General features: G+C 35.3%; 1 protein-coding gene across 1 annotated transcript; it reads right to left on the bottom strand.

Annotated features, from left to right (window-relative positions):
* Nucleotides 1–520: 520 nt before the first annotated feature.
* Nucleotides 521–6,521, bottom strand: LOC128296626 (uncharacterized). Its single transcript, XM_053032057.1, has 7 exons — nt 6,431–6,521; nt 6,275–6,334; nt 6,050–6,166; nt 5,352–5,551; nt 5,112–5,231; nt 1,486–1,840; nt 521–741 (listed from the first exon to the last, which is right to left on the bottom strand). The coding sequence occupies exons 1-7, from the start codon at nt 6,519–6,521 to the stop codon at nt 521–523; spliced, it is 1,164 nt and encodes a 387-aa protein (XP_052888017.1).
* Nucleotides 6,522–19,951: the final 13,430 nt, after the last annotated feature.

The following is a 19,951-nucleotide window of genomic DNA, read 5'->3' on the forward strand; positions in this document are numbered from 1 at the left end:
ATTTTATAATTAATTAACATAAAAATATAAGATTTTTATACACATTTGCCGCTTTATTTAATGGAATAGGCTTAGTTGCCTATTTGGTCCCTATTTCTTCCTTTTAATCTACAATTAAACTTTTAACCATTATTCACTTTAGTCTCTTCTTACTAATTACTCTAAATGAGGCTAAATTCACTTAATTAAAACATAATTATACAAACCACTATACTCATAAATATTTTTAATAATTATTTATGAGTTCGGTTTACTAAGACGAAGACCCGATAATGTACTTTTTCGATGCTGTGAATTTTGGGTCATTACATTTCTCCCCTCTGAATAAATTCATCCTCAAAATTTTACCCGAGAAAAGATGAGGATACTGTGCTCTCATTGTTTCTTTTGGTTCCCAAGTTGCTTCTTCCACATTATGATTTCTCGACAACACTTTCACTAAAGGAACCTGTTTATTTCTTAACTGTTTTACTTCTCGAGCTAATATTTGTACTGGCTCTTCTTAATAAGATAAATCAGATCAAATTTCGATGTCTTCAGTGGGAATAACTTGAGAAGGATTCGATCTATATCTCCAAAGCATAGAAACATGGAAAACATCATGAATCTTCTGTAACTCTAGAGGCAAAGCTAATCGATAAGCAACCGGTCCAATCCTTTCTATAATCTCATACAACCCAATATAACGAGACACAATTTTCCTTTTCGGCCAAACCTCAAGACCTTCATCCAAGGCGATACCTGAAGGAACACTTTATCACCAACGGAATACTCTATGTCTTGTCGTTTCGAGTCTACATAAGATTTTTGTCTATCTAAGGCTGCTTTCAGTCTATCTTTAATCTTTTTAATTGTTTCCTCTATTCCTGAATTAACTTCGGTCCAATTACTTTTCTTTCATTTAATTTTGTCCAACATACCGATGATCTACACCTTCGACCATATAGAGCTTCATAGGGGCCATTTGAACACTAGATTGAAAACTATCATTATAAACAAATTCAACCAATGGTAAATAACGTTCCCAACCTGATTCAAAGTCAATGATACAAGCCCGTAACATGTCTTCTAATATCTGAATCACCCATTTAGACTGTCCATCGGTTTACGGATGAAATGTAGTACTAAAATTAAGTCGAGTACCTAGAGAATCATGTAATTGCCTCCAAAATCTCGATGTAAACCGTCGATCCCGATCTGAGATTATCGATGTAGGAATATTATATAATCTCACAATTTCCCTAATTTAAATCTCAGCAAGCTTCTGCAAAGACCAATCAGTTCTAACTGCTATAAAATGATTTGACTTTGTGAGTCAATCCACAATTACCCAGATGGCATTCTTTTTACTCACTAACAGTGGCAATCCCGTAACAAAATCCATAGTAATGCAATCCCATTTCCACTCAGGAATCCTAATAGGCTGTAACAAACCTGTAGGTACTTGATGTTCTGCCTTTACTCGCTAACAAGTCAGACATTTACCAACAAATTCAACTAAATCTTTCTTCATCCCTGGCCACCAGTATAACTCCCGTAAATTCCGATACATTTTTGTTCCACCAGGGTGTAAAGTAAAAGTACCATCGTGTGCTTCTTGGAGAATCAAATCTTTTAACTCAGAAGTAGTTGGAATATAAAGCCGATTTTGGAACCTCAAACAATCATGTTCATCAACACTAAAATTTTCTACCATACCATTTCGTACTATCTTTTTTCTCTTCATCAACTTTTCATCTTCTAGCTGGGCTGCTCTAATTTGGTCAAACATTATTGGCTTAACCCTTGATTCAACTAACAAGCTTCCATCATCATTAATACTAAGCCAAGTGAACATTACCTGTAACATCCCAAACCCGGCCCAGACGTTACGACCGGATCCGACATGCCACATCGAAGCGTTCAAAACATTTTATATTGTTGATCCAGGAAAACTTACTTAGTGTTTTAAAAGATAATTTCATTATAGGTTAAAGTGAATGGAAGCTGTGCACCAGGTAGGAAATCGGAAAAGAGGTGGTGAGTCCATCGGACTGCTTAAGTACCAAGCTCCCTTCGGATCCAATCCTAGACATGCATACCGCCATTGCCACACCTTAACGTCGTGGATATTTCTAGGAAACCGATTTGATTAAGTCATTTTTAGGAAAAGTGATTAATTTTGGAAAATACTTTCATTGCGGAAGCTTTGCTTGTTGTCGTGTTATTTTGAAATCAATTGTTGTTTTTGAAAACGCTACCTAAAGCTATCCAATTTCAACAGTTAAAATAAGTAATACCTATCTTAGTAATACATATTAAAACCATCAAAAATAATTAAGCGGCCTTATTACATTTAAAACCCAAAACTTCAAACGTAAATAAAAGGATGTCCAGTTCACCGAAGAAAATCAAACTTTGAGCGGGTGGCCACTCTCAATTCCCTCACGACTCCAAGCCCACTATGGTTGGGGATTACCCGTGGATGAAAATAAAAGGGTGAGTTTGGGGAAACTCAGTGTAAATTAACCCAACCATAGCCTATATCAGCTCAAACCACAGAAATAGAATAAGTTGGCCTTAGCCCAGAATAAAGCCCATAGGCCCATAACAGAACATAATAGATATTACATGTTTATGCAGAAACCCAACCCAGATTCATCCATAACACCTCAGATCGCCTTACACCATGTGGGAGACTACTCGACCCACCCAACCGCTACACACCATAGAAATCGCAGCGAGGTGCGGATATTGTGACGAAGTCACCAGATATGATATCGTGGCAGAGCCACCAGAACAGATATATGTGGCAGAGCCACCAGATCGGATAATTGTGGCATAGCCACCAGGATGTATATATGTGGTAGAGCCACCAGATTAGATAAATTGTGGCATAGCCACCAGGACGCTTCCTCCATAGTATAACCCAAGTCCCCATGCAGCAGATATATAATCATGGCATACATCATACGTAATCGATCGTCATGCTTTTCGGTCAAAAGTAACCCTAGGGTATAATGGTAATTTTGCATACATAGGGTATTCAAGTAATTTAACTATTCTTAAGGTTTTCATACATAACATAGTCATTTACGTACGATCAAAAACACTTACGCGTTTTCTTAACAATTTGGGCTGTTGGCCCATTATCCCGCTTTTGGCCCATTAAGCCCAAAATATCGAAATGCATGTAATCGCGACTCTGTAGTCTTATCACTTTAATTTACCATATACATCAAACTATTAATCTCATGAGCATTCACACACTCACAAGATCTCAAAATACCGGCTTTTCGGCATTTCGACTTTTCGCTTGTGCCGATCTAGTCTATAAGAGGGTGTTAGTTACACATTGCTTATGACGATATCTTGTGAGATCCACACACGAACCGCCTACAATTGGATTACTAACACGTTAATCTAACTATTCAAATACGAACTACGATTAACCCCTTACAATATTCGCCAACCACACCTACAGATCGAGTAAGCTTATAAGAAATCAATAAGCAACTCATTAACAAATTTTTGTCAGTGTTTACCACATAATCATAATTTCACTGCAAGCTGTCTTCCTAAGAAATAGTCACTAAATCATTTATAACTGGAGCTACGAAACTCCAAATCAAGTGCCGTTAATTTTCCCTGAAAATAGACTCATATATCTTCTATCCATAAAATTTTCAGAATTTTTGGTTTAGCCAATAAATACCAGATTTTTCTCAAAGTTTCCCATGTTTCACTGTTTGACTAATCTGACCACTCTTCATTACGAATCAAATTTCTCATTGTACAGAATTCAAAATATGTTCTTGTTTATTTCATTTGCAACTAGACTCATTAAGCTTTAATTACATAATTTATTCAGCTTCTAATTCATCTCCCACAATTTATGGTGATTTTCCAAAGTCACGTTACTGCTGCTGTCCCAAACAGATTTATTACCAAATCACTCTTTCACACATACCTTGCATGCATGTTATTTAAACATGTATATCACCAATCAATCATCACATATCTATGATTTTATTTAAGTATAATCTTCATTTCATCATTTTAAAGCACAACATGTTAGCCGATTTTTCCCTTTAGCATCTAAGGCACATGCATGCTCATTTGTTTGGCTTAACTTCACCTATCTTCCATTTTTCATCAAAAGAACATGAAACAACAACCATTTCCTTCATTTTAATTCATGACTAAATGCTCACAACACAACTAAAAACCAAAATATGCTTCAAGAGTTAAGGTAGAATCAAGAAGAAGTCATGAACCTCAAAATAGAAGCAAGGTACCAAGAACTTACCTTCAATTTTCCTCCTCCTAGTGACTGAATACTCAAGAGCTTTCTCCTCTCCTTTCTCTTCTCTAACTTTCGGCTATGATGAACAAAGATGGACAAAACTTTGTTCTTTTCATCCTTTTTTTATTTTATTACCCAACATTTTATGACACAAAACAACCTATATTATTTGTGGCATACCTATGCTATAATGTCAATAAAAAAAATGCCCATAATGCTTATCATGCCCATCATGGAACATTTACCAACCCATTATCAATTTTTTTTTATCAATTTGTACCATAAATTATGGATATCAAGTGCACATATTGTCTTCAACAACATGATGGCCGGCCACTTCTTGTAAAATGGGAGGTTTGACATACAAATCCTCCTATTTTGCACTACTATTTATTTGGCCACTACAAATTAGCCTATAGCATTTTCAAACATTTTCACATAGGTCCTATTTCATAATTTCACTCACAAATGACAAAATCAAAGCATGAAATTTTGCCAACATTCACAGAATTCCCAAAAATTGGGGCGTTACATTACCCGTAATTCAATTGCTGTTTTTCTGCTCAATACATTTGCTACTACATTTGCTTTTCCTGGATGGTAGTCTATTACACAATCATAATCTTTCAGAAGTTCAATCCACCGTCTTTGCCTCAAATTCAACTCCTATTGTGGCAAAAGATATTTGAGGCTCTTATGATCAGTATAAATGTAACATTTCTCACCATACAAGTAATGCCTCGAAATCGTGTGTCAGGTAGTTGCGCTCATGTGGCTTCAACTATCTAGATGCATAAGCTATTACTTTTTTGTCTTGCATCAATACACAATCCAATCCGCTCAGAGAAGCATCATTGTATACAACAAAGTCCTTTCCTGACTTTAGTAAGGTTAAAATAGGTGCCTCAGTCAACATTTGCTTCAATGTCTCAAAACTCTTCTGGCACTGATCATCACAGATAAAAGAAACATTCTTTTGTAGAAGCATAGTCATCGACAATGCTATTCTTGAAAATCCATTAACGAATCTTCAGTAGTATCCAACTAGCTCTAGAAAACTACGTACCTCGGATACGTTCTTTGGTGCCTTCCCTTGAACAATCGCCTCAATCTTCTTCGGATCAACTCTGATTCCATCAATAGACACAACATGTCCCAAAAACACCACCTCCAATAACCAGAATTCACATTTACTCACCTTCCCGTACAACTGTTTTTCTCGTAGAATCTGTAGAACTATTCTGAGATGTTGATCATGTTCTGTCTCTGTCTTCGAATAAACCAATATATCATCAATGAAAACCACCACAAACTAATCTAAATATAGTTGGAAAATGCGATTCATCAAATCCATGAATGTAGCTAGGGCATTAGTCAACCCGAAAGGCATCACCAAATACTCATAATGACCATACCGAGTACGAAATGCAGTCTTTGGCACATCATTTTCTTTTACTTTCAACTGATAATACCCGCATCTCAAATAAATCTTCAAAAATATCGAAGCTCCCTTTAACTGGTCAAACAAATCATCTATACGAGGTAACGGATATCTATTTTTGATCGTCACTTTGTTCAACTACCAGTAATCGATACAAAGTTGCATTGAGCCATCTTTCTTTTTAACAAACAATATTGGTACACCCCATAGTGAAATGCTCGGTCTAATAAATCCATGATCTAACAAATCCTGTAACTGTATCTTCAATTCTTTCAATTCGATGGGTGACATTCGGTATTGAGGTATAGAGATTGGTGCTATACCCAGATACACCTCAATAGCAAATTCAAGTTCTCTGTCAGGTTGTAAACTCGATAATTCTTCAGGAAATACATCTGGAAACTCACATACGGTTCTGATTTTGCTACATTGACTTCCAACTGAATCAGAATTAATAACATAAGCTAAATATGTTGCACAACCCTACTGAAGCAATTTATTGGCCTTTATTGCCGAAATGATGTGTGTTGATCCACTAGTACGGATACCATTCACTTCAATTCTGTCTCCATCTTCTGTTTGAATACTGAACCTCTTTTTATAGCAATCTAAAACCACCCCATGTTCAGATAACTAATCCATACCCAAGATTACATCAAAATTGCTAAAGGGCATAATCAACAAATTAACAGAAAACATCTTACCCTGTATTATCAATGGGCATCTTCGGCACACTCGGTCCATAGACACAGTTTGTCCCAAAGGGCTAGACACCTTTATTAAAACTCTAGACATTTTAGATTTTAATTTTTCTGACTCGGCCAATTTTAAATCAATATATGAATGTAATGATCCCATGTCAATTAATGTATAAATAGGTTCAGAATACAGTAAAAATAAACTTGTCATAACGTCATGTGCATCGCCTTTTTCCCAAGTCTGAACTACGTATGCCCTGGTTGGCGCTCTAGCCTTCGACTGCTGAGTAACTATGTCACTGCCTTTTCTTACACCACCACCTCTAAAAATAGAACTGCCTCTACCTGAGCCTCTACCTCAAGTAATAAACACTGATCTCTGTGATGCTGCAGGTGTGGTGCTTTCACTTTTCGGGCAATCTATGATAAAATGATCTGTAGACCCACATCAGAAGCATCATCTAGTTATTCTCTAACATTCACCTCTATGCTTTTTCCCATAATGTTCACAGTCTGGCATGTCAATGTCTCGAGAAAGGCCTCTTACACTGCCAGTAGAAGCTGTAGTCTGCTTTTCCCGATTTCTATCACCTTTATCAGATCTAAAACTAGCCTCTAACCACCCCTGCTTTCTCTGGATCTTTTTGGTAGAGGATTTGAACTAGTAGTTCCAGCTCGTTTCCTGATTGATCTAGCAATTTCAGGCTTTTTATCCAAACCCGAAACTTACTCTACCATCTTTTCTCTCTCAACCAAGTCTACGAACTCTATAATTCATTGAGATACAGCTGTACCCTGATTTCATCTCTTAAACCCCTTACTTACAACTATTGGCCTCTGTCAGTATAATCTCTGAAGCATATCGGCTGAGTCTAGAAAATTTCCTTTCATAGTCTACCACTGATAGATCATCTTGTTTCAACATCAAGAATTCTTGCTTTTTATCTTCAATATATAATTCCCCAACATATTTCTTCTGGAATTCTTTCTGAAATAAATCCCATGTTACCTGCTCTATTGGTAGATGTCGAATTATAGATTCCCACCACAAATAAGCTTCACCTTGTAGTAGAGAAACAACACAGATAGGACATTCTTGAGGGGTACATTCCAGTTGTTGCAAAACTCTTTTAGTTGACTCGATCCAATTCTTTGCTATGGATGGATCGACTCCTTTTTAGACCCAAGAATTCAGTGGCACTGAATTTTCTTAATTCTTTTATTGGGGCTCGTCTCTGAGTAAGTACGGATGTCGTAGTAGAAGCAGTTCCTACTACCCTTTGTAAGACATCATCAATTACTCTTAATAAATTAGAATCATCCCTATCTCTGACATTTCCCCTATCTACTCTAGGGGGTTGATTTCTCATCGAGTTTATACTAGGCGTTACTGATTCAGTATAACATCCCGAATTAGGGCCTAGTCAGAACAGTGGTTTTGAGACCATAAATTCAAGATAGAAATAATTATTATATGATTTTTATGAGGTTTATGTTATGAATGCATGCTTGTGTGAAAGTTTCATGAAGAAATTCTAAGCATAAAATGTTCAATTGCATTTTAGGGACTAAATTGAATAAAGTGCAAAACTTGCATTCTAGATGCTTTTAGCATGAAATTGCTTTAGATTATGAATTAGAGGGTCCTAATTAGAAATTTGACCAATTTCTATAATTTTGGACAAAAATGGACATGCATAGGAAAAATTGGAAAGAGAAACCCTAAGGGCATTTTGGTCATTATTTAATTAAAAGAATAAAAAGGGAAAAATCAAACCAAAAATGTGTCCATCTTCCTCCTTGGCTGCCAAAAATCACAAAATACCATCGCAAGGGTTTTGTTCAACATTTTCAAGCTCAATAGTAAGTGTTCCCTAGCCCCGTTTTTAATGTTCTTTATATTTTTGAAGTCTCAGTCACATGGTCTACCCATTTCTAGCTATTTTGAGCTAGGGTTCATGTATGAAAATTGAACCATGCGTGACATGCTTGTGTTTTGATGATTAATGGAGGAATATGAATGTTTGATGCATGATGAACATATTTTATTAGGTGATTTTTAGTGAAAACACCTAAACAAAGGATTTGTTTGTAAAAGTAAAAAAGTAAGTAGTAATAATGTGAAATAAAAGATAATATGGGATGTTATGAGCATAGAAAAGGTTTGACCAAGCTTGGGTAATCAAGAAAATGTATGCATTTCATTTTACGAGCCTAGGGGCTAAATTGTAAATATGTGAAAGTTTAGGGGTCAAAATGTAAATTTGCAAAAGTATGATTTATTGACCTGTTTGAATAATGTAAATAATAAATAAGTTAAATTTGGTATTATAGATCAAGAAAAACGTGAATCGGGACTTGATCGAGGAAAGAATAAAGTATACGACGACTAGGCTCGATTACCACCGTTTTGTACCGAGGTAAGTACACATGCAAATAATGTGGTATGGTAGTATGTTTTAAATGCTTTAATATAATGTGATAAATGTATTATTGTAATTATGAGTTATATGCTTATTGATTGTTTTGAAAGCATGAATGTTTTTGTGGTCGTGATTTATGACGATACGGGCAAGTACGATGGAGATACTATATGCAACTGAGGAAAAATCCCGTTTAAACCTTAGGAATAGTTTAGGATACAGTGACATGTCACTAGGAACTAAGAAGTTTGAACTCATTGAGTGGTCCGGGTTCGTGAGATATGTGGCATTCGAGCTTGTTGAGAGGTCCGAGTTCATTATGGATGCAAGCATCCGAGCTCGTTGAGAGGTCTGAGTTCATTATGGGTGCAAGCATCCGAGATCATTGAGAGGTCCGAGTTCATTATGGATGTGTTACATGTTATGTGGTAGCTTCAGCTACGTTTGTATATAAGGCACTTATGTGCAAGGTTTCCGCGTATCCAATAGTATTCCGAATGTTCAACGGGTATTGTAATGAATGTACTGAGAGTCCCGAGAAGGACATATGAAAGAGGTATGGTTATGGATACTTTACGATAATTACAGGTATGTATGCTAAACCTATGAGTAATGCTTTAATAAAGATCGTTTTACAATGAGCAAATATATATATATATATGTGCATATGATGAGTAAGCAAAGAGGTTTGAATGAAGAATAATCTTTCTGTATATATTATCAAGTTTTTGCATGTTAATTGTTTACCACTATTGCATATTATTTGCATGCGGACTTACTAAGCTTTAATGCTTACTCCCCTCTCTTTTTTTTTTCATCCTTTGTAGTTCCGTCAAGCTAGCTCGGGGATCAGAAACTATCGGAGTATTCGATCACACTATCAAAAGACTATTGGGTATAGTGAAATTATTATTTTGAGTATGGCATGTATAGGAAACCTGGTCATTTTGTGGTATGTTTCATGCTATTTGGCCAAATTGTGAAGGCCTATGATAATGATGATTCATTTTGTAATGGTTATGTGATATGACTCATATTTGATCAATTGGGTTGTAATCTAATTACCCATGCATGCATGTGCTTGTGTTTTGATGGTAGGACATGGTATTGCTTGGTGAGTGCATGAATACACAAATTGAAGTTATGGTAACAAGTTCAATAATGCATGAAATTGGTGTGGAATGCCTCTAAATGGTGTAAAAAATGAGTGTGCAATAAAATGACATTATGAAGATGTGAGAGTGCCATGGCATGGGATGTTTGAGTGCACAAATATGTCATGTTGCAGGTTATAAAGTGTGTTTGAATGTATAAGTGATTGAGGGTGACCACTGGCTTGGAACATAGCCTCCAAAAAGGTCCACATTGGTAGACACACAGGCATGTGTCTAGGTCGTGTGTGACACACGGTCTGCCCCATGGGCATGTTGAATGGCCGTGTGTCCCCTACACCGAAAATTTCTAAGTCAGTATGTATGGCAGTAAACACACGAGCAGAGACACGGCTGTGTGTCTCAGCCGTGTTGTGGACACGCGCTAGCGCACGAGCATGTTCCTTGGTCATGTGCCCCTAAATGAATGATGACGTTGTAAACAGAATGTCCAGGTTTTTGGACACGGGCGATGACACGGGTGTGTCCAGTCCGTGTGAGGGACATGGGCCAGGGACACGGGCATGTGCTCAGCCATGTGAAAACCCCTGTAGGTTCAAAATGAAAAATAAATTCTAAAACTCCACACGGGTAAGGGACACGGGCGTGTCCCAAAGCACAGGGCGTGTGAAGTGCCTCCACATGGGCGTGTGAGGCTTAAACCTAGAACCTTTCTTAGAATTTTCTTAAGTTCTCAGTTTAGTTTCGGGTTACTTTTAATGTATGTTTTGGACCTCATAGGTCCATGTTAAGGACAATGTGATTTTGCTTGATTGGTTTCAATTTGCAATGAAATTTTATGAGCCGTATTTTTTGAAAATACCCTGTTTATGTTCTGTAATGCCTCGTACCTTGTCCCGGTCTTAGGTATGGGCAGGGGGTGTAACATTCAGTTTTGTAACACCCCTTACCCGTATCCAAGGCTGAAACAGAGTACGAGCAATTACCAGACTTAACAATACACATAGACGAAAATCGGGCCATAAAATTTCATTTAATTCAAAACTTTTCGAACACTTGCATAACAAACAAAGCTAACTATATCATCACATCAAAACATAGGACATGACACGATTAATTAAACTTATAAACCATAATGGATAAGGACCACATCTCATGATTTTATACGATACCTCAATGCAGACTGATACGTCTGGTCAAAATCATAATAAAAATACATATCACAAACCAACTTCCTATACATGCCACTCACTTGATATTTCTAATATTTGAATTAATTTTCCCAAAAATGATAGTTTGATAGTGTGATTTTGCCTCCGATGATCTCCAACCCCGAGCCGACCTGCCAATACTAAAGAAATGGAGAGGATGGGTAAGCTTTACGCTTAGTAAGTTCATATGAAAATAATAAGCAATTACTACCATGCTTTTTAAGATAAAACACTATGATTGTACAATTACACATATTCAGGACAGGCTGTTTTCTGGTGTCCCGGTGTTAAAAAAAATCATATCTCAAGTTACAAAGCTCGAAATCAAATTCCATAAATTTTATATGAAACTAGACTCATATGTATACTTAATAATTTTTTTCTAGAACTTTTAGTCTGGCCATTTAGTACAGTTTATTAGTTAAAGTCTCCCCTGTTTCAGGGTATGACTACTCTGACCCCTGTGCACTACGAACCGAATTTCTCCCTGTACAGAATTCCAACGACCATGTTGTTTGTTTCCCTTGAAATTAGATTCAATAATTAATCCATGCATGTAAGGTATGACTCTCAATAATTTCTTTACAATTTATGGTGAATTTCTAAATTCAGAACAGGGGATCTCAAATTCATTCAGACCCTATTTCACAAGAATTCAAATATCACACAATATAGAATTCTTTTGCTTCCCCTGTTTCTTTCATGTGAAAATAGACTCATTAAGCTCTATTTCCATAATTTTTTTAAATTTAATTCAACTTACACAATTTTTGGTGAATTTTCAAAGTCATGCACTGCTGCTGTCTAATACTGTTTTACTACTAAAGTTCACTTTTACACAATTTCACTTAATCCATTCCATTTTACCGAGGGTTGCTCAAATATTGAGCATATTGCTCATAAATTCAAATAAACATATACTTGCACTTGTTCATCACATAATCACTTTCACATGTATTTTCATTTAATCGATTTCCCGTTGAACTCATTGGAATAATAACAGATACACAATTGCCTGCACATTTTCCCATTTCCACACTTGTAGCCAAAGCTATCTGGTATGCATAGTAGCCTGCACTTAGTACTACACATGCGACCAATAATTTGGTACACGTAGTAGCCTGCACTTAGTACTACACACGTGATCACGGTTTTGAATGCGCATAGTAGCTCGCACTTAGTACTACACATGCGACCAATTATCCCAGTATTACGTAGTAGCCTGCACTTAGTACTACACGTGACCTCACAATAGTTCATTTGTATCGTTTTTATTCTGAAGGTTCAACCGGGAAATTCCTCACTTTTCAAAATTTTACTAAATTGTCCATAATCAATTTAAATTCATAACTTACATCAAATAACCATTTGATAGATAGCCACATTTCATATGATATCAAAATATAATAACATAAAAAGAATCGATAGATTATTTATGTACGAACTTACTCGAAGTGTCGATCTCACTATCCATAGAACCAATTGTCCATTCATATTATAATAAGACACAACTCAAATATCAAATCAGCTTTTAAGAATTTACATAACATATATCACATATTTCATATATTACTTGTCATGTATCATCAATTTTTTTTTTTACATTTCATGTAACATTCTTTCATGTCATATTTCCACATCATAAACACCATTCCATCAACTTTTCCAATATATTAAATCATACAATATATGCAACAAAAGTAAGAAATATAATTCAAACATAACATTGCATTATTATTATCATACGAACTTACCTCGATCCAGAAACAGCAATTTACCATTTTAGTCTATAACCTTGTATTTTCCTGATTTAAGCCCGAATCTCGATTTCCTTCATAATCGAGCTTGGAAGCTTGGAAACCCTAGCCATGGAGTCTCCCTTGGTATACACGTTCATGGTGAAGAAGATGAGCAAAATTGGCTTTTAATTTTGAATTTTAATTTATTTTACCCCTAAATGACCAAAATGCCCTTACTACTAAACTTTCCAAAAATTCCATTCATGTCCAATATTTGCCCATAAACTTTGGAATTGGTCAAATTTCTATTTAAGACCTCCTAATTAATATTTCAAAGCAATTTCATACTAGAAACTTCTAGAATGCAAGTTTTGCAACTTATTCAATTTAGTACCTAACTTCAAATTAAGCACTTTATGCATAGAATTTCTTCACGAAATTTTCACACAATCATGCAATCATATCATAGACCTCAAAATAATCATAAAATAATTATTTCTATCTCAGATTTGTCGTCATAAAACCACTATTCCGATTAGGCCCTAATTCAGGATATTACAATTCTCCCCCCCTTTAGGGATTTTCGTCCCCGAAAATCTTACCAGAAAAGTGGTCTTCACTTAGATTCCTCAATTTCATATTCAGTGTTGAAGAACTTTCACTCAGGCAGTGCCTCCAATATATCTCTTTAATTTCTCATATATTCTGAAATTCATTATCAGAAGTCGATCCTCACTGTACTCTTTTAGTTTGCTACTCACTATCATATTTTCCTCTTTCCGTTACGGAAATAATTCTGATATAACCTCAAAAATAATCCTTTCTTCGAGTTACAGAACAATTCATCATGCCATCCTTTACTATTCATTCATTACGTTAATCAAAACCGTCTCAATTGCATTAGCTCAAGTACCAAAATATCTCAATTGAAGACATTAACTATAATTGACTCACTTAAGAGAAGTAATCCACCATACCGATTGAAACTCGCACTTTTATCACTTATACCTTTACTGTTGTCAAACCTTACACGAAAATTAGAAAAAACCCAATACTGAAATCACCACATCACCCAAATCAAATCAGAAGTATAACCATACTTGACATGATTATCACGAGCTGAAGAATACACTCCGAACATGAGTCATAGTTGAAAAATTACGGAATAAAGATAACAAGAAAACCGAATAAAGAAATCCAAGATAGAAAAACCCAAAATAAAGAAATCTAGAATAAAGAAACCCAAGATACGATACTATGCCGGAAAATTGAAAACCAAACTCATAGGAAAATATAGAAGATCCCGATAATTCCTCAGAGAAAAGAAATCTAGTACAAAACATCATTTAGTCTCACCGAAATCAAATGCAACAAGAACAATGTATCTTCCCATATATATACATATCAAATGGAGCATCAAGTAGAAGAAACAGAATCATAATATCATACATATTCTCTCATCAATTTTTTTTATCAAGCAAAATATAATAGAATGCCCGAAGGAATAGAGCAATATAAATTATAAACCAGTTAGGCTACCAATGCTTTCATTTAACATCATGATTAGAAAACCTCCCCATATAACAAGAATTTCTTCAAAAGATCAATAACCATAGAAATATTTTTGGGAATGGATAAACACATAAAACATTTTAGAAGAAACTGCTAAAATCTGTCCAACCGTAACTGTCACACTCAGATATTACACATTTCAGATATCATTTCCCCAACTATTTCTGCCATCACAAATTTCATATTACTTTTCACTAAAGAATACTAGTTCTGAATAAATTTTTATTTGCACTTTTCTCGACCTTGTACCTTAGTAATTCGATTTATCAAAATAAATTTCTTCTCTAACTGGAACAGTGCATAACTCCAATAATCCTTATGCCAATCTGATACTTTTCTAGCTTTGACTTTACTTATCAATTCATTCTTCAATCTCTAATCATATTTATAATTATTCTAGCACTGAACTCTTTGGTTTCTCAACCAAAAACTTATTCAGTATAAATCTCATGAAATTCCATTATAAAACACCACTTTGGTAACAGGAAAGGGGTCGTAGGGCCTCTGATTCAACTCTCATATACATATACATGTAACACAGTTTTCTTCATAGCAATCATATCTCAATCATGTTATTCATTTCGAGTAACTAACATTCATATTGATTTAATGCTCACTTTCCAGTTATCTCATTTAGTCAAGTATAATTATGCATGCATCTTATGTTTTCTGGATAGCTTGACTTATCCATTCATCTACTCGAACAAATCATACTCATGACATCATATAAGGGTTAAACAAACATAGATATTTATATCACAATCACAACTTTCGTTTCGTGCATCATCATATACATATAATTACAATCACATAATTCAGTCCAAACAATTTAACATAGATAAATTCATTTCATTATAATCATTTATCTCATAAAAATATCATTGACATTCATCAACATTCAACGTTCAATCAAGGCAATGACATTTTCATTCATATCATGATATTAGGAACTTTTACTCATACTTCTACGAATTTCTATTTATCCCGTTCATCTTATCAAGTAAGCCAAGTGCACTACATCATATGAGCATCAAGCAAGTTTGGATATTTATCACAACATGACCTTTCATCTCACGTGTTATCACTTATATATATATCATAAACTTTTATTCATACTTTTCTAAATTCAAAACTTTTCGAACACATGCATAACAAACAAAGCTAACTATATCATCACATCAAAACATAGGACATGGCACGATTAATTAAACTTATAAACCATAATGGATAAGGACCACATCTCATGATTTTATACGATAATTCAATGCAGACTGATACGTCTGGTCAAAATCATAATAAAAATACATATCACAAACCAACTTCCTATACATGCCACTCACTTGATATTTCTAATATTTGAATTAATTATCCCAAAAATGATAGTTTGATAGTGTGATTTTGCCTCCGATGATCTCCAACCCCGAGCCGACCTGCCAATACTAAAGAAATGGAGAGGATGGGTAAGCTTTACGCTTAGTAAGTTCATATGAAAATAATAAGCAATTACTACCATGCTTTTCAAGATAAAACACTACAATTGTACAATTACACATATTCAGGACATGTTGTTTTCTAGAGTCCCAGTGTTAAAAAAAAATCATATCTCAAGTTACAAAACTCGAAATCCAATTCTGTAAATTTTCTATGAAACTAGACTCATATTTCTACTTACTAATTTTTTTCTAGAATTTTTGGTGTGGCCATTTAGTATAGTTTATTAGTTAAAGTCTCCCCTATTTTAGGGTATGACTACTCTGACCCCTGTGCACTACGAACCAAATTTCTCCCTGTACAGAATTCCAACGACCATGCCGTTTGTTTCCTTTAAAATTATATTCAATAAGGAATCCATTCATGTAAGGTATAACTCTCAATAATTTTTTTACAATTTATGGTGAATTTCTAAATTCAGAACAGGGGATCTCAAATGTAACACCCCGAACCCGAGACCATCGCTGGTGTCGGACACGAGGGGTTAACAAGCCAAGTTCACATATTTTGCCCCCCAATTTGACATTTCCAGTCAGGCTGGAAAACTGCGTCACCGTCGCCTTAAAAATCATATCTCGAGTTTCAAAACTCGGAAACTGGTTTCGTAAATTTTCCCTGAATTTAGACTCATATATCCATCCATGGATTTATTTCTAGAATTTTTGGTCGGGCCAATTGGTACAGTTTATTAGTTAAAGTCACCCATGTTACAGGGATCGACTGCTCTGACCTTTGCGCATTATAACTTGAATATCTCTCTGTACAGGGCTTTAATACTGGTGCTGTTTGTTTCTAATGAAACTAGACTCAAAATGGAATCTGTACATATAAGGCATGACTCCTAATTCTTTCTGGATAATTTATAGTAAATTTTTAAAGTTGCAACAGGGGACCCAGAAACCGTTCTGGCCCTGTCTCACAATAGCTTTAATATCTCTTAACATGTAACTCCTATGACCATTTCGTTTCTTCCATATGAAAATAGACTCATCAAGGTTCATTTACATAGCTTATTCACTATTTAATACCATTCCTACAAATTTTGGTGATTTTTCACATTCACGTCACTGCAGCTGGCAGCATCTGTTTTAAGGTAGGTCTTACCTATTTTGTAGTCTCCATGAACCAACTAGTCTTGCCATACATAGGTTCATATATGATCATTTTAACCATACCAATGGCTGATCATGTGACCAACATTCCCATCTCCAATCCATAATCACATCATGATACCATATATATATATATACAAACCGCAAATAGTCTAAGTTCAGTACTTCACTTTTACGAGCCATTTTCGCATGGCCGTACACATATACATCACAGCATATTTAAACCAACAAGGGTAGTCCTATACATGCCATTTCAAAGTTCAACCAAAATTTATACCAAAATAGAGGCGTTGATAGTGTGGATGACTTCGACTTTAATGATCCCGAATCCGATTGCTATCGAGCGTAATCTATAAAAAGAGAGCCAAAGCAACGGGTAAGCATTTTTATGCTTAGTAAGTCTCAAGGAATAAAATCAGCTTTAATTTAAGCAATACATTCACATAACCAAATGCATCATTTCATTAATACACATTCTCATAATCATTCTTACTTCACACTTCATCATTATATACTTTCACAAAGTATCAACCATTCCAATAGCTGAAATTGTTAGTCGATTGAGCGAATGTTGCTCAAATATGTCGACTTTCCAATGCACATATAAACGTACCTTATTCTTTGGGCTTTTCGAGCGTACTAATTGAATTTATTACAGCAACCAACACTCACCTCCAGCCCAAGCTTCTTGAATACAACCGGATATAACCACGCACGAATGCCTTGGTCTTAGCCCGGATAGAATGACTCGCACGAATGCCTTGGTCTTAGCCGGATGTAGCCACTAGCACAATTGCCTTGGTCTTAACCGGATATAATTTCCAGCATAATTGTCTTGGGCTTAGCCCGGTATCATTCAATTTCTCATGCACACATACATCAATAATCATTGGACGTACATATTTCATTTTCGTTACTAAGTCTCAAACATAATTATAATCACTAGCATAATCGCCCGGGACTTAGCCGGGTATCATTCGAATACCCATACACATAAATCAATAATCAATACATCCATATTTCATTCCACATAATTCAATTAAGGTCACTTCTTGAGGACTTACCTCGGATGTTGTCGAACGGCTTTTACGGCTATTCGATCACTTTTTCCTTCCCTTGTCCAATTGTGGCCCTCTAAGCTCTTGAGCTAATTCAAACAAATTCAATTTATTAAAACCTCATTGTGCTAGCTTATGGCGAATATGACAAGGAGTTTAAATGGTCAAATGGCCACCCTTTAGCTTGAATACACAATGGTCATGCACATTTCATACTACATCAAGCAATTCAATACAATTCATTCGGGCATCAAGGAAAAGCTAAGGCCTTCAATAGGCTACCTAAGGCCGAATATACATGTCCATGTTGAGGCCAATTATGCACTTAATACCACACAAAACAGCATGCATTTTACTAGTTAATGCTTTGCATGTTGTAGCTCAAAACTTATAATATAGCATCAAGCACTCATATGTGTGCTAGGCGAATGTGCTTGCAATTTCACAAGCATTCTTCAACATCTTCTTCTTTAAACAAACATATTCATCACTTACTTCATAGCCAAAACATCATGTGCAAACATATATATACATATATGAGCATGGCGAATTTCAAGGTGTCCATAGCCATCTAAAACACAAATTTTAACTAACATGCAAGAAGCATGAACCATGCTCATGAATGCATCATGGCGAATACATCATAATCATGCCCTTTTATCTTCAATCATGGTTAAACAAAAGAAAACTCAAAGTCTTACTCAAGATGGCTACAAAGAAATTTCAAGAGTAGACAATCCATCATTGCATGCATCATCATCAAGCTTCACACTTAACATGCAATGGCTTTATCACAATACCAACCTTGACCAAATACCACTTCCATGGCATAACAAGGATTTGAACCATGGCTATCATGAACATCAAGTTGGCAACTAAAACATGCATGAATCTCATGACACAACCTCATACATACCTCAATCTTGATGCAAGTTTAGCCAAATATCCTTCTAGATCTCTTCTAAACAAAGGAAATGAAGCAAAAATCTCTTCTTCCTCTTAGTATTTTTGGCCAAAAGGAGAGAACAAGGATGAACAAATTGTTTTGTTTTCTCTTCTTGGTTGCACTGCAATGGGGAATGCTACTCTCTCACACATTTTTTTTCATTCTTTTCTTACCCATGCTTATTTGTTTATTATTTCTCCCTAATGCCCAACAAAACATGTTTCATGACATGTTTAGCCCATATCTCTTTGTCATGGCCGGCCATCACTTGTAAAAAGGGGAATTTGACATGGAAGTCCATTATTTTGCATGCATGCTTTAATTAGTCATCACACATTTCCCTATCGTACTTTCAAAGTTCACTACTAAGTCCTTTCTTGTGGAATTCACCTTTATAACACTAAATCAATCCTCATAAAATGTCATACATGAGCACACACATATTATAGGCATCAAAATAAATTTTTAATTATTTTTATGCCTCGGTTTTGTGGTCCCGAAACCACATTCCGACTAGGGTCAATTTTGGGCTGTCACATCAAATTCATTCAAACCCTGTTTCACAAGAATTCAAATATCACATAATATAGAATTCTTTTGCTTCCTCTGTTTCTTTTATGTGAAAATAGACTCATTAAGCTTTATTTCGATGATTTTTTTTAAATTTAATTCAACTTACATAATTTTTGGTGAATTTTTAAAGTCATGCACCACTGCTGTCTAATACTATTTTACTACTAAAGTTCACTTTTACACAATTTCACTTAATCCATTCCATTTTACCGAGGTTCGCTCAAATATTGATCATATTGCTCATAAATTCAAATAAACATATACTTGCACTTGTTCATCACATAATCACT

The sequence above is a fragment of the Gossypium arboreum genome, chromosome 8 (assembly GCF_025698485.1).
Source record: "Gossypium arboreum isolate Shixiya-1 chromosome 8, ASM2569848v2, whole genome shotgun sequence".
NCBI classification, from domain to species: Eukaryota; Viridiplantae; Streptophyta; class Magnoliopsida; order Malvales; family Malvaceae; genus Gossypium; species Gossypium arboreum.

What these genes read in the sequence shown, in the direction of transcription:
- LOC128296626 (XM_053032057.1), bottom strand. Translation starts at nt 6,521, where the DNA reads ATGTCTAGAGTTTTAATAAAGGTGTCTAGCCCTTTGGGACAAACTGTG. An exon ending in ATGCCCATTGATAATACAGG is followed by an intron (nt 6,335 to 6,430) that starts GTAAGATGTTTT and finishes GGGTGGTTTTAG; the next exon opens with ATTGCTATAAAAAGAGGTTC. An exon ending in CTCTGAGCGGATTGGATTGT is followed by an intron (nt 1,841 to 5,111) that starts GTATTGATGCAA and finishes GGGATGTTACAG; the next exon opens with GTAATGTTCACTTGGCTTAG.